Consider the following 26577-nt stretch of genomic DNA (forward strand, 5'->3'; position numbering starts at 1 on the left):
AGTTTAGTAAGACATTGCTTGTTCTTGATGAAGGCTTACTCACTGTTTGTAACCACTGAGTCCTTTAAATATTCACCAACTATCTTGTTAATGTTTTATCCTGGATTTTTCTGGGATTTGAATCCTACTTTTAGTCACTTAAATTACACTGTGTAGGGCACTGGGCATATGCATACAAAGGCTGAAACAAGGCCTGCTGTAAGCGAATTTACAATCTAATTGGGGAGACAAGTACATATAAAAATAAAGATCGCATACATATGAATCTAATCTTCAAAGTTAAATACAAGACAGTTGAAGCCGCATTTTAAAGGAAGAGAGGGACTCTGGAACTCAGTGACTTTTCATTTCAGTTTAGTTATTCATATAGCATTTAATAATCCTCACAGGATTTTGAGTTTGGTAATATACCACCTTGTGTTTGTTTTTTTTCTTATTCCACTGTTGTCTGCCCAGTCAGATTATACTCTGTTTTAGTGTTAAACCTTATCTTGTATTTCTTTTGTCCACTGCCTCCTTTTCCTCTTCCTTATGCCATAAAGTCCCAAAGAGATGTATAAAAGTCTTGTGGACTTAAACATGATATTAAATCATGTGGCCCAATATTAGTCACTATTCTTTACTTGAAAAAAGTGGCATTGGGTTAAGATGGAATTATAGAAAACTAACCCAGAACTTTTAGATTTCTTATTACCTGTATGTACTGCTCTTTTGTAAACCCCCCCCCCCCCTTCTTTTGTGCCCAGGATGGCCATGTTGAAGTGGCCAGGTTACTTCTTGACAGTGGTGCACAAGTGAATATGCCTGCTGATTCATTTGAGTCCCCACTGACCTTAGCTGCCTGCGGAGGGCATGTGGAACTAGCAGCACTGCTCATCGAGCGTGGAGCCAACTTGGAAGAGGTCAATGATGAAGGTTATACACCACTCATGGAAGCAGCCAGAGAGGGGCATGAAGAGATGGTGGCCTTGCTTCTGGGTCAAGGTAACTAAGTTAATAGCATGTTTTAAGACTCTGAATATGCCAGATTTCCATTATTTTTTCTATAGGAATTACCTCAGTAAGTAGTTTATAATATACTTAAAAAACTTGCTGAAAGGGAACTTAATGCACTTGAACTACAGTGGGATGTGGTAGAAAAAGCCTTGTATTTGGAATGAGAGGATCCATTCTCAAATCCCAGCTCTACCATTTTCCTCTTGTTTTGAAAAATTGACTTACTCTTTCTTTATGGAGAGACTGAACTTGGTAATTTCTCTGCTCTTTTGTCTAAGAGCCTATTATCCCATGATCCAATGTAATTCGATTAAATCATGTTAGAGGAAAAGCTTGATATATTCTTGTGGTCATTTCCTCCCCCCTTTCATTATTGATATTTTTGATAATGCTTCATTTTGACAAAAGAAAAAAGTAAACTGAAGTTTAAGTATATTTTTCAATCTTTATTTCTGTACTAATACATGGCTAAATGTAAGCTTCTTTGAAATTCACACTTGAAATAAAAGCTGTGCAAGAATATATTTTCAGTGTCTTTTAAAATAAAAGAAAAAACATTTTTCACTCTTGTCCAATTTAAAATGTTAGCTCTAATTATTTAGAAAACAGAAATGCATTATTTGATAAAGTGTTTTGAATTTTATTTATGGCCTTCATCTGCATAAATTTTATCTGATCTCAGAATTGGAATTTCATTTTCCAAGCTGCTGATTCTTTTTTCATAATTTTCTTGTGTTGCTTTCATTTCTCTCCTCATTTCTCTCAATTGAGATATATATATATATATATATATATATATATATTTTTTTTTTTTTTTTTTTTTTGCTGGGCAATGAGGGTTAAGTGACTTGCCCAGGGTCACACAGCTAGTAAGTGTCAAGTGCCCGAGGCCGGATTTGAACTCAGGTACTCCTGGATCCAGGGCTGGTGCTTTATCCACTGCACCACCTAGCTGCCTGTCAGTTGATTTTTAAAATCCTTTTTGAGCTCTTCCAAGAAGGCTTTGTGTTCTTGAGACCAATTCATCTTCCCTGTTGATACAGAAGCTCTCAATGGTGAGAGCTTTCTTTTGTTTCTTACTCATACTGTAGCCTTTTTTTTTTTTTTTTAAAGTTGAGATCTGTTCTGGGGGCACCAGGGTCCCTGTTTCAAGCTTCTTGTGCTGGGGTATATGGGCTGTGTCACTGACTTTGTACACTGAGGCCTCTATGGCTTGTGGATTTCTCCCCGCCCTGGCCCTGCTAGCTGTACACTGGGATCAGTAGGCCTGGTCAGGCCTGTCCTATGGGTAGCTGTCCAGCTGGCAACCTGCCCTCCTGCCTAGTGCAGGTGGGTTTTGCCACTGTCCTGCTGCACCAGCAGCTTTTTGAGCCAGGATCCAGGGGCCTCAGTTGCTCGACTGTGGCCCACAGCTTCCTGCTGACTTGCCCCAGCCCCCTCTGCACTGCACTGTGCCTCCCTTTTGCCCCAGTGTGACCGACCTTTCCTGAAGTCTTCTAAATGATTTCTGGTTGGAAGACTGTGTCTCTCTGTCTCTTTGCAGGTTCTGTAGTTTCAGAATCTGTTTAGAGGCTTGATTTAATTTTTTTTGGAGGGAACAGAAGGAGAGCTTAAGCGCTTTGCTGGTTACTCTCCGCCTCCCTCCAGAATTGGAATTTCAAATGCTCCAGTTGAAACCATTCAAAAGATAATCTTCCATTGTGTATCTGGATGGATAAATGAGATGCTTATATAATTGGAATTCTTATTTTTGTCAAAATTAATTATATGCTACATTTTTGGGTCATTTTTTTATATTATATGATCATTTAATGATATTCTTAACAGTTTAAAAAATATTTGGTCATGAGCCATTTTTTTCTTACTTTTCTATTATTTTTTATACATCTTCTGTAGCATTTGGTCATCCTAATTTATATTTCCAGTGGTTAAGCAGAGTTTTCACATGAGATGCAATATGTAGGATTATTTTGTTTATATAGAATATTATTTTAATATTTTTCTTTACCTTTAGTAAGTTCACTATGTGAGGGGAAATATGCTCACTATATTTAACTTAATATTTTCCAGTATTTAAATCAGCAGTTATTAAGTGTAGTGTTTTTTTAAAGAAATTTCATTTTATGAATCTCTTGAACAAATATAGTTTTCAATTAATTGGGATATTTTGTTTCTTAAAGGAGCTAATATCAATGCACAGACAGAGGAAACCCAAGAAACTGCCTTGACGTTAGCTTGCTGTGGAGGTTTCCTTGAAGTGGCGGACTTTCTAATTAAGGCAGGAGCGGACATCGAATTGGGCTGTTCCACCCCTTTGATGGAAGCTGCTCAGGAGGGCCATTTGGAATTAGTCAAATACTTGCTAGCAGCAGGTGGGCATTTGAAAAAAAACGACAGTGTTTCTTTGTACGTGCGTGTGCGCGCGCGCGCACACACACACACATGTTTATTTCAGGGAAAATCTTGTAATAGATTATCTTACTCAACATTTTGTAACATCCTTTTATACTATCTGTATATCACATAAATAATTTTCTGCATATTTATGTGGTGACTAGGGCTGTATCAGAAATCATAAATACAAGTAATTGTCCTTTTAAACACAATTTTAAGCTTTACTTTTGTAAAAAGGAAGCTGGTAAAACTGGAATCAAATTATTTGCTGTTTCATCTAAGGATGGGGAATGTCTACAGAAAATTTAACTACATTTTATATGGAAGTAAAAAATATAATTTATTGTTGTTTCAGGAGCAAATGTACATGCAACAACAGCAACAGGAGACACAGCGTTAACATATGCTTGTGAAAATGGACATACTGATGTAGCAGATGTGTTACTTCAGGCAGGAGCAGATTTGGTAAGTGCTATTACCTTTTTTCAATCCTAATTTGAGAAAAAGAAAATAAACTAAAAGATGGATTTTAAGTCTTCAAAATAAAATGAACAGTCGCTTATAATGTACTTAATATGTGCTGGGTACCTTGCTCTCCAGGAGCTTAAGCTTTGAAAGGGGAAGAGAACATACCTTTAGTCCAAACAGTCCTTCAAGCAATGATCCCTTCCACAGCACCCTTGACAAGTGCTCAATCAGTCTTGGCTTGAAAACCAGGAATGGTAGCTTGCCCCCTCTAAAGGCAGCCAGTTCTACTTTGTGATAGCTCTAACCATAGGATAGTTTCCTTTACATTGACTGTGAATTTTCCTCTTTGCACATTCTGCCTATTTGTTGTTCCTCCTCCTTTCACCTGAATGAAAGCAGAAGAAATTTTTCTTTCATGTGGCATTCCTTGTAGCCGGCCATCATGTCCTGACTGAGTCTTCTCTTTTGCAAGTTAGATAGTCACAGTTTCTTCAGATGATCCCCAAATGATGGAAATTTGAGACCTCTCACCATCCTGGTTGCTGCCCTCCAGATTATCAGTGTCCCTCATAAAATGAGGTGCTCAGAACTGATCATAGTTCTCTCCTCATGTCATTTGATAAGGGTAGGGCATGAAAATTGCCTAAATTGTGGAAACTTTGCCTTTATTAATATACATTCTAAGATTTCATTCATTTTTGAGTGGTCTTAGTACATTGTTGGTATTATATGTTTTCAGTTTTTTTCAGGATTCAAGGGACTAAAGGCTTGGTTGTCTTCCTTTTATTCATGGTCTTTTGAATGGAAAACAAGCACTGGAGCTTCATTTGGGCTCAGAGCTTTGTCTGGCAGACTGTCATTCCCTACCTCTAAATCAGTTTCATATCTTAGGTGCATACCTTTGTTGAACATCATTCCTTTGCCAGGGCTAAGTAAATCTTATCTTATCTTTTAAGATTCATCCCAATTCTGTTAGCTTATCAATAAGCTTTATAAATCCTGAATATCAGAAAAATCATAGATAAATTTGTGAACTATTATATACATACGGTTCTAGTCTTGGTGACTGGAAGACCTGAGATCAAAACCTAGCTTTGTGACCTTGGGCATGTCACTTAACCTCTTCCCAAATATCAACTGCAATAGTAATAATAGTATCTACCTCAAAGAGTTGTTTTAAGGATCAAATGAGGTAATACTTGTAAATCACTTACACAGTTTTTGTCACATAGTAGACACTGTTGAAATGCTAGCTACTGTTATCATCATTATTATTATTATAATAATGTCACCGTTGTCATTCCTGGCTTTTTGTTATTTGCAAATTTGAATAAACATATCATTTATTTCTTTTATCTAACTCCAGAAAATATTAAATAGCATAGGGACAAGAACTCCAAAGGCACTCAAGAAGCATTCGTGAAATCTAGATATATATTTTATCTCTGTCATTTCTCTGATCTTAACCTGTAGTAATCTTGTTTAAAATATTTTTTGCGGGGGCGGCTCGGTGGCGCAGTGGATAGAGCACTGGCCCTGGAGTCAGGAGTACCTGAGTTCAAATCCAGCCTCAGATACTTAACACTTACTAGCTGTGTGACCTTGGGCAAGTCACTTAACTCCAATTGCCTCACACACACACACACACACACACACACACACACACACACACAAAGAAATTGTTATATATATATATTTTTTGCGGGGGTTAAGTGACTTGCCTAGGTCACACAGCTATTAAGTGTCAAGTGTCTGGGGCTGGATTTGAACTCGGGTCCTCCTGAATCCAGGGCCAGTGATTTATCCATTGTGCCACCTAGCTGCTCTCTCCCCTCCCCCTACCCCCCAATTTTTTTTTAAGAGAGCAAATGAGATTAGCCTCTCCTTTTTTCCCTTTAAAATTATTAATTTTTAACATTGTTTTACAATTTTGAGTTCAAGATTTTCTCCCTCCCTGCCATCTCTTCTCCCACCCATTCAAAGAAGGCATATAATGTGATAGCAATTTTATTTATGAAATCATACGAAACATTTCCATATTAGCCATATAGCAACCTTCTCTCTCTTCTCAGATGGCCTCAGCATCATTGTTCACTATATCATCATTTCTTCTTTTGATGTTGCCTTCTAATTATCCCAGCATGTCCTGTTTTTCCTTTGCATTACAGCCTCCACATATCTGTGAAATGAGTATTTTAAAAGCACATCACTTCTTGGCTCTTGAAAATTCAGTTTTCTGTTGCCTTTCAGATACAATGCAAACTCCTTGTTTAGGCACTTAGGGAGAGCCTTGTACAATCTGGCTCCAGCCTATCCTTCCAGACAGATTTCCTATTTCTTTATTTCTCTCTCTCTCTCTCTCTCTCTCTCTCTCTCTCTCTTTCTTTTTTTCTTTTTTTGGTGAGGCAGTTGGGCTTAAGTGACTTGCCCAGGGTCACACAGCTAGTAAGTGTTAAGTGTCTGAGTCTGGATTTGAACTTAGGTCCTCCTGAATCCAGGGCTGGTGCTTCGTCCCCTGTGCCACCTAGCTGCCCCCAGATTTCCTATTTCTTCTAGCCACATGGGCATACATAACAATTGCTTTCATATCCCTGTGTTCCTTTTTGCACGTTATTCTGAAATACATTCCCTCCTCACCTGAATTTGAGAATCTGTCTTCCCCCAGAATTCATCTTGTGTTACTTCCTGTTGGAAACTTATCCTAGTTTTTCTCCTCTTCCATCCCTCCCCCAACCCCCTATTGCCATCACCCTTGTCTCTGCACACTTCGTTTCCCTTTTGTAGAATGTATAAGCTCTTTGTCTGTATGCCTGATGCCAACCAGGAATGTGAACTCCTTGAAGGAGAGAACAATTTTGTCTTCATATCACTAGGGTCCAGTACAGTTTAAGTGCTTGCTTGCTGGATGAGTGAATAAATGACCTCCTGAGTGGAGGGCAGGGAGAGGCGAACTTAGGAGAAGCTGGGAAATGGAAAACAGGCAATAAGTGAGAAGAACCTCTCTCTCTCACACACACACACACACACACACACACACACACACACACACACACAAATCATATAGGACTTAGGGAGTAAGAAGATTGTACTCATAATTCCTTCTTTCTCTTTTCTCTTCACCTCCCCCGCTCCTCACTCCCATCTAAGAACAAAACCCAGATTCCTTTTTCAAGTGCTTGGCATTAGGGAGAGCTGTTTGTTTTAGAAAACGTCAGGTTATTACTTGGGCTATGTTCTGCCCATCTGAAGGCGAGGGCACAGAAATGGGGAAAGAGGGTAAGAGCCAGAAGAGCGCACTTTATAGCACGGGGTGAAGCTGTAGGGTGCCTTTGGATGAGAAGCTTGACTTACAAAGTGACATCAGGTTTCTCAGCCCAAGGAACTAGAAGCAGGTGAGTAGGAGGAAACCAGGAAAGATGTTGGATGAAAGCATTGTTCAGTGATGAATTTTTACATCAAGGGCCTTGAATTTAATATTAAATCTATAGCAATTATCATGTACTTTCTTATATTTTGGTTGTGATTTTTACTAAAAATGAATCTTATCACAAGCAATTCGGTGCATTTGATATTTTCTTAATATTCTTGTTAAAACAGGAACATGAATCCGAAGGTGGAAGAACTCCATTAATGAAAGCTGCAAGAGCTGGTCACGTGTGTACTGTTCAGTTTCTGATTAGCAAAGGTGGGTTTATATTTCTCTTGAAGCACATGTGCTTCAGTCCCCAAGATAACATTGCCTCTAAAGAGAAAACTGAGAAAGGGAACTTGCTGGCATAAGAGGATGGTGATAGGTCCTCTGCACACCCAGAATTAAAACAAGGGATAAGTTCGGAGGAAGCCCAGGAGTCAGAAGGGCCTCCACAGTCTCAAAAAAAGTTTTTATCCTGCCCCAGTTTCTCCCTTTGAATTCATGTTGCTGTCACTAGGACCTGGCAGGTATGAAGGGGTGCGTCTTCTTTTCCCACAATTTCTGTTAGAAGAAATGATTTCAATCAAGTTGTTTACATAAATACTTATTTTTTAAGTTGGAGACTGCCTGTATTCATCACATTTTATAGTTAGCAATGAACCTTTTCTATCATAGTTGATATGTCCAAGATCTCTTCCTAATCAATATTTGTAATAATACTATTTTTTGAAGCCTGTTATTTCCATCATTTTATCCCACTTAATCTTTGAATTTTATGGCTGAAAGCTGATTTAGAAATTAGCTGTTCCAGTTTCATCCTTTAACAGATTAGAAAATTGGGTCCCAAAGGGGCTACTATTTATGCCAAGAGTTTTAAGACTTAAATACCCATTGCAATGACAGGTAATAAATGCTTGATTAATGTGAAGTAATGCATGGCTTTCAAAATGAAGATATTTATTTTGGAATAATCCAAGGCACGTCCTGGGCTTGGAGACCTACTTTTGGCCATCTGTGTCCTTGTGTAATTCACTTAACTAAGTCCTTAATGACTGAGAATTTGCTACAAATCCCCAAACTGGTTGCAGTCTGAAGGAGTTTTGACACTGGGAATTCCCCTTACTGATGAAATCAAAAATTCTTTTTTAAGGGTTAGGGTTAATGCGCTCCTAACACTCCTGGTATAGGGGACAAGTCACTTCTGTCTGCCAGGCAATTTCCTCCTTTGTTTAATGAAGGAATTGGATCAAATATTCTCTAAGTTTCCTTTTCAGCTTCTATTTGTAAGACCTCATGATCCCACCAATGTGCTACCATTAAATTCCATATCTCTTATACAGTATATGCTGTTACATACCTATATAGAGTTAAACACATGGGAATTGAGAGTTAGGGAGCAGAGCTTTTGTTCCACTCTTGGCATTAAAATGATCTTGCTCTGGGGAAGCTAGGTGGCACAGTGGATAAGAGAGCACTGGCCCTGGATTCTGGAAGACCCGAGTTCAAATCTTGCCTCAGATACTTGACACTTACTAGCTGTGTGACCCTGGGCAAGTCACTTAACCCTCATTGCTCAGGGGGAAAAATGATCTTGCTCTGTGCTCATGGATATGCCAGTTGTCTGAATTTCAGTTTCCTTATTTTTTTGTGAGTTTATTGTTCTAAGTGGTTTTTGGAACCTCTTTCTCCCACTTTTGTAACTCTATGACCGCCTGTATTTGCTTTTTTGTACAAATGCCTTTAATTTTTAATCTTTAGCTGAATATCCTTTATTTCTTTATTATATTTCCCTAATTCTGGACTTTGAATCAGTAAAGACCTGGATTCAAATCCCGCTACTGTGGCTGAATACCTGGGTAAAGACCCTTAACCTCTCTGAGCCCAATAACACCTGTGATACCCTCCTTATAGTTTGACTGTCAGAATCAAATAAGGTACTGTCTGTAAAGTGCTTTGAACACCTCACAGGTATACATAAATGTCAGTTACTGTGCAATCTACTAATGAAGTGTTTTGAGTATAAATCAAGCTTCATTTGCCAACAAAGATTTGGGATATTAATTGAGAATAAAATCCTTTCTTACCTGAATGACGTTTTCCACACTTGTGTCTCTCAGGAGCCAATGTGAACAGGACCACAGCGAACAATGATCATACCGTGTTGTCCCTGGCATGTGCAGGTGGCCATCTGGCGGTGGTGGAGTTACTCCTGGCTCATGGGGCTGATCCCACTCACAGACTCAAAGTATGTAACTCATATGTTTCAGGTAGTATTTAATGTACTTTGTTGCTCTTAGTGAAATGACATCTTCTTGGTTTTTGTGAGTCTGGGCCTTCTGAAGCTTTTATACTTCTTACCAGGAGAATGTTTTTAAAGGCATAAAATAAAATATAAAGGGTTACAACTAATTATTTTGAAATAGTTATTGAAATATATGCATTTTTAAGAAAAGGTTTACAGATCAAGAACTCCAGGCTTAATTATTTTTATTTTACCAATTTTTGTAGAGAGAGAGACAATATATTTCCTTGATTTTTGTTACTTTTGAAATTATTACAGCTGGAATAAGTAATTAGAATTAGTCAGTTTTAGTATATAGGTTTGTAAGTACAATTAATGCAAATGTATCTTGAATACTTTGAAATCAAAAGCATTGCTACCATTTTCTTGCAGTTTTTTTTATTTTCAAATATGAGATTGTGAGAATGCACATTCTTTAGATAGTGAGGAAAAAAATTCAGTTTAATTGTCAAACTCCTAAGAATAAATCCTTTTATACTATTACAAAAATGAATGTAATAAAATGTATGGATTGTTAATATTTAAACTTGCAATGTCACAAGGCAATGACTCTTTTTTACAAAAAGTTTTAGATGAGATGGAACGTTGTCTCAGTTTGAAGAGAATCAAATTTACCATGATGTAAAGTAACATTTTACATGATTCCTTTTCTTCCACTATACCCGTTTTTTTCTCCTTTTAGGATGGTTCGACAATGTTGATTGAAGCTGCTAAAGGTGGCCATACAAGTGTCGTTTGCTATCTTTTGGATTATCCCAATAATTTGCTTTCTGCTCCTCCACCTGATGTCACCCAGTTGACTCCCCCGTCCCATGATTTAAATCGGGTAAGAGTCAGGACTAATGCATGTGTATTATTGTTTCATATTCTGTAATTTTTGATGTCTCTTTTAACCCAAGTTAGTTTAATTTTTTTTTTTTTAAGTGAGGCAATTGGGGTTAAGTGACTTGCCCAGGGTCACACAGCTAGTAAGTGTTAAGTGTCTGAGGACGGATTTGAACTCAGGTCCTCCTGACTCCAGGGCCGGTGCTCTATCCACTGCGCCACCTAGCTGCCCCCAAGTTTAATTTTTAATTTACGAAGATTCTTTCTCCAGACTTAATTTTCCACATGATTTTTGAAAAACATTTACCATTTAGTAATTTTTGTTACAGTTTGCTGTTTTTTTTTTTTTTAGTTCTACCATTGTCAAAATAATGTCACTAACTCTTCTAATGAATTTACAGACCATAAAATTAGTTTAAATGCACAAAGATCTTATACTGTGTTTCTGCCAATCTCAGAGTTATAAAGACTTGGGTTTGAACTTCACCCCCAGGCAGATACAAGCTGTGAAACCTTGTGTAACTCATTTATCTTCTCAATGAGCTGATATATGTGTGGCACTTGTACACCTTGAATTCTTTTTCTTTTCTTTTTTTTTTTTTTTAGTGAGGCAATTGGGGTTAAGTGACTTGCCCAGGGTCACACAGCTAGTAAGTGTTATGTGTCTGAGGTCGGATTTGAACTCAGGTACTCCTGACTCCAGGGCTGGTGCTCTATCCACTGCGCCACCTAGCTGCCCCACCTTGAATTCTTTATAAGTGTCTGCTATTGAATGGGTTATTTTATCAAATACTCCACTGTACAATTTGGTAAATGTTTTAGAGAATTTGTTGTAACAACATTTTTTATGTTATTTAGATACAGGTATAGGATTAAAAAGAGTATGCTTAACTGCTGTATACTTTTGTAGGCTCCTCGTGTCCCTGTGCAAGCACTGCCCATGGTGGTCCCACCGCAGGAGCCTGATAAGCCCCCCGCAACTGTGGCTGCTACACTTCCCATAAGGAGCAAAGGTCAGTTCTTTTTCTGCCAACTCTTTTTAAATCCTTTGTAGGTTGAAACCACAGGATTATACAAATAGAATGTTTATTTTTTAAAAATGACTTTTCATTGCCAAATGGCTGTTGGAAAAAGTAAAGTGATTTGGGAGATTTTTTTAAAATAACAAATATTCCTTCTTAAGGGCCAAAAACAGAGGGAGAGAGAATTTTTTAAAAATAGTAAATTTGTGGTAAAATTCCAACTTGAAGATTTGGTTCCTCATTACCTGTGGAATAGCTCATCCTTTATGCTCTTTTGATAAACCATGATTTCCCCTAATAATTAGTTGTTTGTAGTTATCAATAAGGTGCTAGGCTGGGTATAATTTGCTTAAAGCAGAGGCTCTTAAGACTCTGCAGGGTATTAGATTTAAAATTCTGCATCAGATAGAAAATTTCAGAATGCTGTTTTTGATGCAGATTTCATATTTGAATCATTTTAGATTTACTTGTAGTCACTAGAATTTTCCCGTAGATCCATTATCTGGCTTAAAGTTAGGCTATTGTTCATAGGTTTCTCAGTCCCGTTCTCCCCTCCTCCCACCAGTATTTCAACTATCAGTTTGAAATTACTCTTATTTTTAAAAAGTCTTCCCTGAAAAGGTGGTGTTTTTTTTTTTAATAAAGTGTGAGGATGGTTGTGTTCTTTTTTTTTTTTTTTTTTTGCTTCGTCCTGATTCCTATTCTCCAGCACCTTTTCTGTTGGTGGATGTTGCAGGCTGTGGATGCTGCACTTATGACCAGATCACTTTATTGGCCTGGCTGCCGACAGGACAGCAGATGGATGACATAAGCCATCCTTCCTCCTTCCTTGTTTCTTCCAGGGTGGCTACATCCTATTCTCTATTGGTGTGAATGTATTTAAATTCATATCTTGATTTTATCATTCCTGAAACTCCAACAAAGACATTTCAGTTGGATTTAATTTCCCATGACTTAGTGATTCTGGAACTGTTTTGTGTTTAAAAAGAACCAGATTCTTAACCGTGGGAAGGGGGAAAAATAACACCTTAAATTAAAGATCTTTACAATGATAATTTTAAAAATAATTTTTTCCTATGCTCTTGAGCCGTATTTTTCTGTTTGCAGTGGAATTTTACTTTCCTTTATTATCATATGCAATAGCTTCTCTGGGCCTATTTCCTCATCTCTAAAATGGGGGGGGGGGGTTGAACTAGATGATTTCTAAAGTCCCTTCCAGCTCACAGTACTAGCATCATATGATCTACATGCTTTCAAATTTTAGCTTGGTTACACCAGTTAGATACCACAAAGCTAGATTTAGGTAGTCTTGGTTTTCACTTATATAATCCTTCATAATCTTGAAGTGAATTTCGAAAGTATGTATATAATCTATACATCTCTTGAATTGATGATACAGTAGGTGGTGTTATTTGCTTATAATCACATACAGTACATTTCCACCTTCTGTGGGTTTGATCCGCCACTAAAGTCCTCCTCTGATGCCTCCCCGTGGCATTGAGGTCACCCTGGGCTCTCGAAGGCTGTGCCTCTGGCAGGCCCTACCAAGCTGGAAAGCCTTCAAGGATGGTCTGGGGGTAGATTGTTTATCTATCACCCGAGGACCAACCTAGTTAAGTTTGGAAAGACTCATCACCAGATAGTTGGCCATGAGGTGATGGATTTTTTTTTTTGGCCACAACAACTCATGAAACAGTCTTCTAAGAGGTAGAGAGGGTTGCGATCTGCATCGGTGGAGGGTGTACCCACACCAATGAAATCATGGATCCTTGAAGTATGGATTTGATAACTTGGTGCATAACTGTTGGCACTAAGTCTCCCAACAGTAACTCTTAATGAGGATGCCATTCATGTGCACTTCTGAGGGGGTTTCTTTTTCACACAGCTGCTTCTAAACAAAAGTCCAGCAGCCATTTGCCAGCTAACAACCAGGATGTACAGGGTCACATCACCAATCAGTCTCCCGAGAGCATTGTAGAAGAGGCTCAGGGCAAGTTAACAGAACTGGAACAGAGGATAAAAGAAGCCATAGAAAAGAATGCACAACTGCAGTCCTTGGAGCTGGCTCATGCCGACCAACTTACCAAGGAGAAGATTGAGGAGCTGAACAAGACAAGAGAGGAGCAAATTCAGAAGAAACAAAAGATTTTGGAGGAGCTGCAGAAAGTAGAACGAGAGTTACAACTGAAAACACAACAGCAGCTAAAAAAGCAATATCTAGAGGTGAAAGCGCAAAGAATCCAGCTCCAGCAGCAGCAGCAGCAGTCACAGTCACAGTCGCAGGCCTGTCAGCACCTGGGACTCCTGACTCCTGTTGGAGTTGGAGAACAGCTTTCAGAGGGAGACTATGCCCGTTTACAGCCAGTGGATCCCATCTTGCTTAAAGATGACCCCCAGCAGAGTGGTGCTCAGATGGGCTTTACACCCATCCAACCTTTGGCGATGCCCCAAGCTTTGCCTCTGGCAACAGGTTCCTTACCTCCAGGGTCCGTCACAAATCTTACAGAACTGCAAGGAGTTATAGTTGGACAGCCCGTACTGGGCCAAGCACAATTGGCAGGGCTGGGGCAAGGAATTCTGACAGAAACACAACAAGGGTTAATGGTAGCCAGCCCTGCTCAGACCCTCAATGACACGCTGGATGACATCATGGCAGGTGGGTTTATATCATTACGAGCAGGTATACAATATGGTTTGCGTAAAGCACAGAGTAAGAGTATGCCAGAATTTTTCCAGTTACCAAACTCGAAGGCTATCTTTGGACTTTTGATTCTTGTTCAGCTGTAGACGTAGTAGCGCTGTTTCAGAAGTCCACAGAAAGAAACTCAGGTGGTGCTAGGCCAAACTTTAGCACAGGCCCACTACTGCTTTAGCTCTATTTTAAAGAAAGTACCTTGAATACAGAGGACTCCTGCTTGTTTGCTTGACTGGGTGGGCAGGCAGGGTTTGTTTGATTGTTGTTTTAAGTGCTTTTTTCTTAACCATTAGAGTGACGAGATGTTGTCTTTTACTTTTGCATTTGCATCAACAAATGAGGAAATCTTTAAGATATTTCAAGTACAAGTTCCCAACTGGTGGGATGCTATGTAGACTTAGCTTATATGTGAGCAAGAATCTTTTGGTACAGAGTTCTAGTCTTTAGAAAAGAAAACATATTTACCTTGATATATTGCAAATTAGGCTTTGTGTATCACAGCCTGTGAACATTTGTAGTGTGTACCTCTTTTACCACAACACAGAAGTTTGTGTCCCTACAACATCAAAAAAGGGATTTTGCTGTTTTTCATAGTGGAAAAAAAAAAGATTCATTGACATTTTAAAATATACTCGTGTTTTAGTCACTCCTGGAATACTTAATGTTTGTAAATAAAACATTTTCAGAGGATTGTCTCAATTCTCCTAAGTTTTAAATGAGTTAACGGGTAAAGTACTTTGCAAGCCTTAAAGCACTATACCTTTGCTAGCTAGCTATTCAAGATTTAAATTTCTTTTTAAAAAATCAGCATCAGGAAAGAAAACTAGCATTCTTGAGCAGGAGGAACATACAGGAGGCAAGTTCTATCCTTAAAAACATAATTAAGCTTTTTAAAAGTGATTAGCTTTTGGGGGGGGGGGCAGGGCAATGGAGTTAAGTGACTTGCCCAGGGTCACACAGCTAGTAAGTGTCAAGTGTCTGAGATCCTTTTTGAACTCAGGCCCTCTTGAATCCGGGGCTGGTGCTTTATCCACCATGCCACCTATCTGCCCCTAAGTGATTAGCTTTTTAAAATAAATCACCATTTAAAGGAGAAAATAGTTGAATAATTTTTAGAAACACTTTCATATGGTTTTTTCTTTTCTCTCTCTCTCTCTTTTTTTTACCCTTAAGGTAAAATATATGCAAGCTTGTATGGCTACACTGACATGTCTTGCCAATGTAATTTACTGTTAGTAAAATAACATTTAATGAATCCTATAAATTTATAGCAGAAATATACATATGCCTTTTTGGCAAAAGTCCACAGAATAAATTTAAAATTATACTTAAAATATGATCTATAGTAAGAAGGATTTGATTCCTGTTCCATTACAAAATATGGAATATGCTATAATGTCTGGTAAACCTGTATTACCTCGAGAGTCACTCTGAATTGAAAACATCAGGATTCAAAATACAAAGTAGTTTGAAAATTTTTGCAGTTTTGAACAGAAATTTAAAAAATGAAATAATCTTCACATATTAACTTTGTTATTTCACCCCTCACTTCAAGCAGTAATATATAGAGTATAAATTAATCTTTTAATTCTTTTGCATATTATAGGTTGCAATAAACCTATAATCTATAATGTTATGAAAAAGAAATATTGTTACTCCATAGTCATGAGAATGACATATACTGACTTGTAGCTACACTGACATATTAGTATTTGTTACAAATTGGAGTGATGGCCCACCATTTTTGAAGTTAAACTGAATGGGGAATTTAGCCAGATGGGGTGGCAGTTCTGTGGAGTTCTGCCCTGTCTGACAGATGTCACGAGCTCTAGTGAGCCCTGTAGTCTTATGATGAGCCCCTAGGACCAGGGGGCTGAGGAGGGGAAAATTGGCCTAAGGGGGAAATAGCTGAGCCTGGACAAGAGGAGAGGTCCAGTTCAAAAGAAAAAAAAGGCATTTTATTATGGCATTTAGTTTTAAAGGGTATAGCTCAGATTCTTTAAAAGTTCATTTAAAGTATCCTAATTATACTCAGAAAAACAAAATTGGCCCTTTATCCATAGAACTCTTGTTATTTTTGCCATTTCATTGGAACCTAAAGAAATCTCTGAAGAATATCCATAACTGGCTCTCACTTATACAGATTAATGAAGTATAAAGTTGTAGATAAGATAAAACTAGAAATGATTTAAAATTTTTCTATTGGATTTTTTTCATGTAATCATAAGTTGCCCATTAAGTTTATAGATGGCCTGGGCCTTGTGCATTTTACATTCTTGCCGGAAGTGTAATAGAAAGAGAAAGCCTTTACAGAAAAATGGAATGACTTTTTTTATCCAGGACTACTGACCTACTCTAAGAATAAAAATAAATGAGATACAGAAATTTTAAAAGGAACTTAAGACAAACATTACAGTGTTTTCGGTTTTCTTCTGTGTGAGAGAGATGATTTTTATCTACTTTTGAATTTTACAATCAGCCATAGACTTTGCTAAAATAGTGGTATAACAAGCGCACTTGAATTTCTTGCTGTGTGTCCACTTTCAAAAAGAGGGAATGAGGCATTGAAATGGAAGGAAAGATATGTAAAGACAGAAAAAGATTTTCCAACCACACATGCATTAGACTTGGTTCTTCTGGGGTAAGAATGTGGTGGGGGGGAAAGGTTCCTGCATGCCTTCACTTCACTGAAGGAGCCTATGTCCTTCACCATCAACCTCATCTGTAGCCCAGCCTCTTGTCTTCTACATTCAGCTGGTGAGTTTCCATCCCACTTCTAATTCCTGGATAGCCAGAACCTCCCATCCAGCTTATGGTTATTAATGCCTTGTATCCCCACAAAAGCCTAACTCTTTTCTCTACCTTTCATCCCACCTATTTGTCTCCCCTATTTATGAAGTTTTTGTATAGTCCACCTAGTATTTATTCAATCCAAGTCCTTTACAGTTTGGAGAGAGAGAGAGAGAGAGAATGTGTGTGTGTGTGTGTGTGTGTGTGTGTGTGTTCGTGTGAGCGCACACCAGCTTATTCCTGTAGCCTACCTTCATTGTACTTCTTGCTGTTAACTGTGGGGGATTAAGGTGCCCCATGAACATTCAATTTAGAAGCCTTCTTTCATATACCAGACTAAATAACATTAGCTATAGGGACTTGGCCTACAGGTCAGAGATCTCTCCTGCTCCTACTTAAATAATGCAAAAGCTCTATTTAGCAAAATATATTTCTAAAACTATGATTTTTACTAATTTCCTTTTAAAAATTGAGATTTAGTTGTTGAATTATTTACTGACCATCTCACCTTTATTAGGATGCTTATATCACTGAATAAAATTATATTTGATCTATTTGAATTGCTTATTGTATTCTACCACTGTTCTTTGCTAGAAACCGTACTAAGCACTTTATCAGTGTGGAGGCATGCTATTTGCTTTGAAAAATGTTTGGGAAAGTGCATTATTAGTCTAGATCCGTTTTTGGTAAATGCTTTTTTGGGAAAAATATTAGATAATCAGATTTTTCTGACCTAGAAATAAAAATGTCAATAGACATGCAATTTTTTCTCTCCATATTCCTAAATCAGCTCATTTGGATCCCTGAGAACCTGTTTATTTTTATGGAGATAATTTTTCCATGGTCCTTTAAGTAGGCTTAAATTGTATATTTACATAATGTGTACTGGTACCGATCCGGTTCTAGCTCTTTGAATAGGCTGATATTTTTATGTGAGCAAGATCTTTTAATGAGATCAGTTTTTATTCATTATCGCCAAGGTCAAAATTTTAAAAGATTTAAAAATTTTTTTAAGAAATAAATTGATTATTCATTAAACATTATGCAATCATAGATTTTAAAAATAAAATAAAGTATTCACTTAAAGTTCATTTTGGACCTGGGTTTTAGTTCTTGCTCTTGTACTAAATAAATAGCATTGTGAGTTTAGCCAAGGTTGTAGTCCCTTTAATGGGCTTAAATTATTCTGTCTGTTAAAATAAGGTTAGATGATTTCTAAAGTACCTTTCAAATTTAAAATCCTGTAGTTTTATCATCTGTGGTCATGTTAATTTTTAATGGTGGTGGTAATGTTGAATTACTCTTTATTCAGAAAAATAAAAATGTTTAAAATATCAACATTATGATGTATAATTTGTGTATGTTGAGCATAAGATATCTTGATAGTCTTAAAAATGGATTTGACTTTTATCTCATTCCTTTGATTAGTCATAAAGCTAGTTTTGAAGTGGGAGAACCAATAGTAATCCTCATTGAAGTAGAGTATTGTCTGTGGGAATGCAGGTGATAACTACTTTTCTGTGAATGCCCACAATGATTTTTAGCACTGAAAAGTTGGTTCTCATACTTTGATCTAGTGGAATTTTTAATTGGGGGAGGTGGGGCATGAAGGGAGGGAAGAGCCTGATCCTGACCGTCACACACTAGGGCCAACAATGAATTGATGAGAGTAATTGTGCATGGTCGTTCAGAGCCAACTCTTGGAGTTTTCCCAGCTAAGCACAGAATGTTTTTTGGTTGGGTTTGGGAAAAAAAATGGCATGGCTATATCAGAACCAAGATATACTGAGTATGATCCAAATTTATGAGCTGTGTGATTATTTTCTTCATATCAGTGGAATTTCTGAAATTATTACATGGGGAAATGTTCTAAATTATCTCACATGAGAAACTACAAACAGATACCGAATGCTTAATGCAGACTATTCCATTACCAGTTTTTATCTGAGGGGAATATTTCATTTTATGAGGGAAGCAATAGAAGACTTCTCTTTAGCAGAATTTATCCTGGTAAAATATTGGTAGTCTTTTGGAAATTTTAGCAGAGACAAAAAATCTAAATGTTTTCCTCTTTTACTCTTCCCAGTTTGACTTAAAAGTACTAAAAAGACATAATGGAAGACTTTGCTGTTCTTTGTTAATTTAAAAAAAAAATTGGCCTTCATGTGTCATAGTTTTGGATTCAGAGGTTAGAATTCAGGGAATTTTAGTTTTTAACCACTTAAGTTCATATGCTCCATTATACCTCTCATGTCACTGAATGCTAGACCAAGTGAGCTCTGGGTCTGTTTTTAGGTAATATAAGGGAGAAGACAATTCCATAGATGGACACATTATAATATTAAATTGATCCTTAGACTGTGGGAAATAATAAATAAAATGGGATCTGAATGCAGAAATTTTTCATAAAATGAGTATAAGTTTTCTGCTGATTTTTAGGTATGATGTAATGACAACATTTACCATTACTAAGTGATGTTATTTTGTTCAACAGCAGTGAGTGGAAGAGCATCTGCAATGTCCAACACTCCTACCCACAGTATCTCAGCCTCTATTTCCCAACCTCAGACGCCAACTCCAAGCCCAATCATCTCTCCCTCGGCCATGCTGCCTATCTACCCTGCCATTGATATTGATGCACAGGTAAGACACTTCAAATTATTGCCAGGGTTTTGAATCAATTAAATAAGGTTAAAACAGTTCTTATCTTTCATTGGTTAATTTAGAAAAGTTTCGTGTCATTGTTTTTTGAGCATACCACAGGTTGTCATATAATTCTTACCACATACTTATAAATTAATTAAAGCTAGCAAAAAGCCTAAATGTTTATGGCAATGTCATTGTTAATGTATTTCTTTTTTATTTTTAAAATCTTTTTTAATTGCTTCTGTCTCTTGCTGGTCGAGATTGGGGGGGGGCAGGGCAATGAGGGTTAAGTGACTTGCACAGGGTCACACAGCTAGTAAGTGTCAAGTGTCTGAGGCTGGATTTAAACTCAGGTCTTCCTGAATCCAGGGTCAGTTCTCTATCCACTGCACCACCTAGCTGCCTCCTGTAATATAAAATTTAAAGAAATTCATCATTTTTTCACTTTATCATTGCAGTCTACCTAGAAATATTTATAATTTCCAGCAGGCTGTAATTAGTGAAATAAGGATGCCAGGTCTCATGTCATATAACTTGACAGAGGATGAATTTTCCATCTTCTCTTTCTTTGGGGGTTTCAGAGTGATCTTGGATGATCTTGGAAGAAGAAAGAAATGCCCATTATCATGTATCAAGCTAATGGTGGTACCTCACCACTTATAGACCTTCTGCTTCATGGCCACTCTGGCATGCATGGCTTCCATGCTGCTAGGTGATGATAACCTGGTGATGATTTCATTTGGCCCTAAGTTGTGGCTGAGATGGTCACATGTCTGGGCAGGTATTGCCCTGAGTGCCTTTCTTTGTGCTATGCAACTTTGCTAAACTTCAGCGCCAAGCCCTTCCTTTAGTTGCAGTTGCTCTGGAGTCATCACTTGTGTTCTACCTCTGGCACAGCCTACTTAGTCATTCCCTAGTTAATGGGCATTCCTTTAATTTCTAATTCTTAGCCACCACAAAAAGAGCCGCTAGAAATATTTTTGTAAGAATAGATCTTTTTCTCTTTTTGGGGATGTCTTTGGGAAACAGACCTAGCAGTGGTATTGCTGGATCAAAGGGTATGCACAGTTCTATAGCCCTTTGGGCATAGTTCCAAATTGCTCTCCAGAGTGGTTGGATCTGTTCACAACTCCACCAGCCGTGGATTAGCGGTCCAGTTTTCCCACATCCCCTCCAGCCAGACCTTGGTGGTGAGGTCTTTGAGCATACACAAGATGTTCCAAAAGTCTTAGTGTGGATTTAAAGCTTCAGTAGCTTATCAATCTCTCTGTATAACTCATTTCATCTATTTGGAAATTTCCTTGCAACAATTTGAAATCTGTCTTCCCTAAATCTAGGACCCATGTTAGACTGCTGAAGTTTGCTTCTCTGTCAGAGACACAAGGAGGAAGTGGTTCTTTCCTCCAGTTATTCCCCATTAACTGGAATCAGTCCCATTATGGAATGTCTCTTTATTATTTCCTCTGTATTTTGAAGCATTAATTACAACTGAGACAAGTCAAAACGCTATTAACTGTTGTGCTGTTGGAAGAGAGGGAGCTAGAGCAGATTTCTGGATGGTTGACCGTGTCATTACTGTCACGTCTCTGTGCCAGGCTGGTACAAGGTCTGTTTCCCCACTTCCTCATGTTCAGTGTGTGCCTCTCTCACTCTCTTCCTTCATGAGCACATGATGTATTTATGTAGCTCCACATACAGGGTGCAAGGGTGTGGGCGACTTTATTTCAGTGCTGGGGAAGATTAGAAATGAGGTGACCTAATTGAATCAACATTGTTTGGATCCACTGAAATTTATTCTCACTCTTTACAAGCTTTGTACATATCTTGATGTATTATTTTCAGCATTATCATAGTTTTCCTACATTTCTTCTTTATATTAAGGAAGTTTGGAGTCTGTATGCTGTGAAACTGCTTCTATCATTCTGTATGAATACACATACCTGCGTGCGCGTGTATGTACACACACACACACACACACACACACACACACACACACACACACACACACACACACACACACACACCCCTTTATATAAGCCACAACTTGCCGATTTTTTGGCTTGGTCCTGGAGTAATATTGTCTTGGGTGTTTGAGAGTTTGATTGAACTAAACTTGTCCTTGAACTTAATGTCCTCAGGCTATGGCGATGTTTCTGTGGTTTATTTTCTCCTTTGAGTGCATTTATTCTCTGTTCTTGTGTGTACACAAGATTGGCAGATTGGCTTATGCCCACAGCTACTTAAGTTTCTGTCACTTATTGCTGTGATTTACTCTCATCTCTTATTAATGTTGACATTTCTTTTTTCTTCTCTTCTTGATTCTCCCTCCACTCTCCACCCCCTTTTAGTCCAGGAGGGCTTACATAATTATTTAGCAGCCAATTTAAACACCTTTGTCTTTCTGTAAATTACTTGTATCTCTCACTCTATCTTGTTGCTGTTTGGGTTTTGAGTGATTTGGCTATTTCAGATTCTTTTCATTACAATTCAGTTTAACATTAAAGGCCAGATACTGTGCTAGGTGCTAGGGATACAGAGAAAAAAATGAAAACTGCCTGTGCTTTCAGCAGCTTACGTTCTGCTAGATGAGGGATTTGTATAGATCTCTGCTAGGCGGGGTGAGTTCATTGTATGCCCATCTAATGATGAGTGGAAGCCAAAACTTAGCAGTGTTTTGGACAAAAGTACTTGAATAAGTTGGATTGAGAATTTCCCTGCACTCCATCTGTTAAGCACCCACACTATTATATCATTGGAGACTTTTTGGTGAATGTAGTATTTTTGGGCCTACACTTATGCAGATACACACATGTATAATTCTTAGTTGCAGTCTTTTTTCTTTTACATTGCTTCAACAGCTAGCTAGGTAATTTCACAAAGGCCATTTAAGTTTTGATCATTTAAATGAAACCTATAAATGTTTATTTAGTATTGGTGGTGAGGCAGTGGCTTTCAGTGGAAAGAGGAGTGGAGTAGAATTAGAGGACCTGAGTTCCAAGTCCCAGTACTGTCCATGTGTGTGTAGCCTTGGGTGAGGTATTTCACCTCAGTTTCCTCATCTGTAAAATTAGGGGGTGGGTGAGATGATATCTAAAGGCCCCTTTCCGTTCTACGCCTAGGATCCGAATCCAAGATTAGAGAAGCCAAAAGAGTGAATATAAATATGTATGTTTATAATTTAGCAACTAAACCAAAAAACAAACAAAAACCCTAAAACTTTTTTGCAACAAATGTGGACCACTCATTTTTTTTTTTTTAACAGACTGAAAGCAATCATGATACAGCACTTACACTGGCCTGTGCTGGTGGACATGAGGAACTGGTACAAACACTTCTTGAGAGAGGAGCTAGTATTGAACACCGTGACAAAAAAGGTAGGAACTATTTTTGTTTTGGAAATTGTGTTTAATAAGGGAACAGTGCTCAATTTCTCATATGCCTTAAGGTCTTAGTGCCTAGGAATATCAAATATGAGTTCTGCCTAGAATGTTCTGACAGTAAATGGTTTTTTCAGGTTTCACTCCACTCATCTTAGCTGCTACAGCTGGACATGTTGGCGTTGTTGAAATATTGCTGGACAATGGTGCAGACATTGAAGCCCAGTCTGAGAGGACTAAGGACACACCGCTGTCATTGGCTTGTTCTGGTGGAAGGCAAGAGGTAGATTTTCATTCTCCTGAATGTTTTCCCTTTCAATTTTGTGGACGAATGTACTTTTTAGAACTTCGGCCATCTTAACAGGGTTTGAAGTGGACAGAATGTTGCTATCATGTTAGCCAGGAAAAATGAAACAAAAACTTTGCCAGAAAAGTGAGTGCTGCACAGAATTCTGAAGCCCTGTCTTGAAGAGAACACTAAGGCATAGCTGCCTTGGTGTATTGGTCTGTCAGAATAGGAATGAGAAGAACTGTCTTTCTTTTTCCACATCAGAAGATTACCTGAGCATTGTTTTTTTAGAAGTCTTTTTCTGTTTCTCTGAGTTCTCTCCCACTTAGTCTTTTGGTGTATTTGGAGTAAGCCCTGGGAAAATGCAGACCAAAAGAATTCAGAAGATGAATTATTTCCATGGATAATAATCTCAGTGTTTCACCCCTTTTTCATTGTAAGCACTAGTTTACAAAGTTTCCAAACTTTGTTCATAAAAGTGTAATAATATCTCACATTTCTGTAGTGCTTTTAGATTTACAAAGCAATTTTTTTGGGCAGGGGCAGGGCAGTGAGGGTTAAGTGACTTGCCCAGGGTCACACAGCTAGTAAATGTCAAGTATCTGAGGCCAGATTCGAACTCCAGTCCTCCTGAATCCAGGGCTGGTGCTTTATTCATTGCACCCTTTACAAAGAAATTTCTTTTCTACAACAACCCTGTATCATAATGAATACAAAAATTGTATCTCCATTTGACATGAGGAAAGTGAACTACCAAATTCCAGGGACTCTTTCGTAGGTTTTCTGATGATACAACATACAAACAACTAAATGCATACTAATAGCAGGAAGGATTAGGAAGGGTTAGGATTAGGAAAGGCCTCCCATTGGAGCTGTAAAACAAACTCAACTTTGAAGCAAGTTAGGGATTGTAAGAGAGGAAGGTGAAGGGGGAGTGCATTGTAGTCATGGAGGACAACCTGTGTAAAAGCACCAAAGTGGGTAGTGGAGTCCTGAGTTGGAGGAGCAGCACAAAGGTCATATTGCCACAAGTCCAACTGCTTGATGGCTGCCCTACTCGACCTACCATGTTTTTCTTGGTTTATAAAGTAACCATCACCCCACAGCCAAGCAGTCTTAGAAGCGAAAAGCATGTCCCTTTTTAGGCCTTTCCGAAAAATGATTGCCAGTTTGTTGAGTGGTTTCAGGTTAAGAGTTACTTTTACTACAATGTGGAATTCAAAACCAGTGGTGAAAAAAATTTCTTCCAGTGCACCTGAAGAAATAACAGTGCCATTATAAGTATTGTTGTCATTGAACCTTACAGCATTGTTGTGTAAAAGCAACTATATATCTTACTGAAATTTCCAACTTTTTCTTTATTGAAATGACACTTATCGTAGGAAATATCCAACTTGAAGTCTCTTTTTTTTTAAGTATTTTATTATTTTCTAGTTACATGTAGAGATAGTTTTCAACATTTTTTTTCCCTGTGGGGCAATGGGGGTTAAGTGACTTGCCCAGGGTCACACAGCTAGTAAGTGTCAAGTGTCTGAGGCTGGATTTGAACTCAGGTCCTCCTGAATCCAGGGCCGGTGCTCTATCCACTGCACCACCTAGCTGCTCCCCAATTTGAAGTCTTAAAGCAAATAGTAATTAGGGTTAATATCAAGTTTTAAAAGAGACTATTCAAGATAAAATCATTCTTGTAAAAAGTCTTATGTAGATATATGGGTAAACTTAAGTTCTTGATCTTTTAGTCAGTTAAAATGTTTATCTTTACCCCATTTTAATTTTGAGCCCCTGAATCCCTATAAGCAGAAAAGGGGGAGGGGTGTGTGTGTGTGTGTGTGTGTGTGTGTGTGTGCGCGCGTGTGCGTGCACGTGTGTGCACGCACGCATCCACTTTGTTTTTTGAAAAGAGCATCCCACTGGAATGAGACATAGCTACTCAAATGTATTATCACCTTTAAATTAATTTTAAATGCTTGATTATGTAGTTGTTTAAAATCTGAACCTCCCAAATCTACTCCAACGTGTGAAGGTGTATGGAGGCTATGACTAGGTAGCAGTGTTATATGTAATAAGGGAGTCCAGGACCCAAAGAGGTGAGAATATTTTGGTAAAGAAGAAAGGAACCTACAACAGTGTCAGTGTTGTCATTAGAGAATATGGCGGAACCCCTCAGACAGAAAGATGAAACATTAGGAAGGGAAACGAGCAAGCATTTTTAAGAGTTTACTTTGTGTCCTAAGTGCTGGGATGTCAAAAATAGTCCTTGCCTATAACAAGCTCATAATCTGTTAGAGGGTGAGAACATGCAAACATTCCCAAAAGGTGTGTACAGAGTAACTCAGAGGTTATGTGACAGGGACAACCAACCAAGGCAGCTTGGAAGTCATAGGAAGATGGAAGGGAGACCATTCCAAGCTTGGGGTAGAGCCCTTGAAAATGTCCCAGGTCAGGCAGTGGAGTGCTTTTGGTGACGAACGGCAAGGAGGCCAGTGTCACCTTATAATGCAATATATGGAGTAGGGAGTAAAGAAGACGTGAAACATTTTAATGGGTCAGATTATGAAGGGCTTTTAAAGCTAAACAGAGGATTTTCTAATTGATCCTAGAGGTAATAGGCAACTAAGTGTGTTTATTAAAAAGGGGAGGGTGACATGCATCTTTAGATTGCTTTTACCATTAAGGGGGAGGGGCATGGAGTGGAGAGACTTGAGGTAAGGGAACCCAATAGGCTATTGGAACAATCAGGGCATGAATGAGGTGAGAAGCCTTGCTCCAAGTTGGTGGTGGTATCTTAATAGGACTTGGCAGCAGTAATTAGTCAGGTGGGAGGCTAACCAGGAGAATGCAGTGCTTTGGAAACCTAGAGAGAAGAGGGGTCTGGTCAGTGTCAAAGGCTACACAGAGGTCACAATGGCTAAGGCTTGAAGAAAGGCCGTTGGATTTGGCAGTGAGGAGATCACGTGTAACTTTGGTGAGAACAGTATCAGTTGAATGAAGTTTAAAACCAGGATACAGATCATTGAGAAGAAAGCGAGAAGAAAGGAAGTGTAGGCACCTCGTAAGGCAGTCTTCTCAACAAAAGAGGGAATAGACAGATTTCATTTGAGTGTATTTTGAGGATAGCGCAACATGAGCATATTTGTAGGAAGTTAGGAAGCAGCCAGTAAACAAGGAGAGATTAAAGATTAGTTAGAGAATTGAGATGATAATTGGAGAAATCTGCTAAAGAAGATGGGCTGGAAAGGGATTGTTCCATGTAGGGAGACAGGCCACCTTTTTGTGTGGGACAGGGATGAAGGAGGAAATAATTGCAGAGGGAGCTCTTGGCAAATTCCTTCCTCCCTCCTTCCTTTCCTCTCCTTCCCTC

The 26577-nt window shown here is 38.3% G+C and overlaps 1 protein-coding gene across 7 annotated transcripts in view; it reads left to right on the forward strand.

Moving 5' to 3' along the window:
- ANKRD17 (ankyrin repeat domain 17) overlaps positions 1–26577 on the forward strand; it is a 152933-nt gene that overhangs the window by 84593 nt on the left and 41763 nt on the right. For 3 of the 7 annotated variants that reach the window (XM_043970665.1, XM_043970660.1, XM_043970662.1), the window contains exons 8-18: positions 747–984; positions 3177–3368; positions 3746–3855; positions 7456–7543; positions 9388–9515; positions 10255–10398; positions 11308–11410; positions 13305–14075; positions 19399–19547; positions 22813–22924; positions 23065–23210. In XM_043970665.1, coding sequence (XP_043826600.1) covers positions 747–984; positions 3177–3368; positions 3746–3855; positions 7456–7543; positions 9388–9515; positions 10255–10398; positions 11308–11410; positions 13305–14075; positions 19399–19547; positions 22813–22924; positions 23065–23210 — 2181 coding nt within the window. The remainder of the gene's footprint in view (positions 1–746; positions 985–3176; positions 3369–3745; positions 3856–7455; positions 7544–9387; positions 9516–10254; positions 10399–11307; positions 11411–13304; positions 14076–19398; positions 19548–22812; positions 22925–23064; positions 23211–26577) is intronic. The other 4 variants (XM_043970666.1, XM_043970663.1, XM_043970661.1 and 1 more) reach the window with 3 other exon arrangements.

Source organism: Dromiciops gliroides, chromosome 6 (genome assembly GCF_019393635.1).
Source record: "Dromiciops gliroides isolate mDroGli1 chromosome 6, mDroGli1.pri, whole genome shotgun sequence".
In the NCBI taxonomy this organism is placed as follows: Eukaryota; Metazoa; Chordata; class Mammalia; order Microbiotheria; family Microbiotheriidae; genus Dromiciops; species Dromiciops gliroides.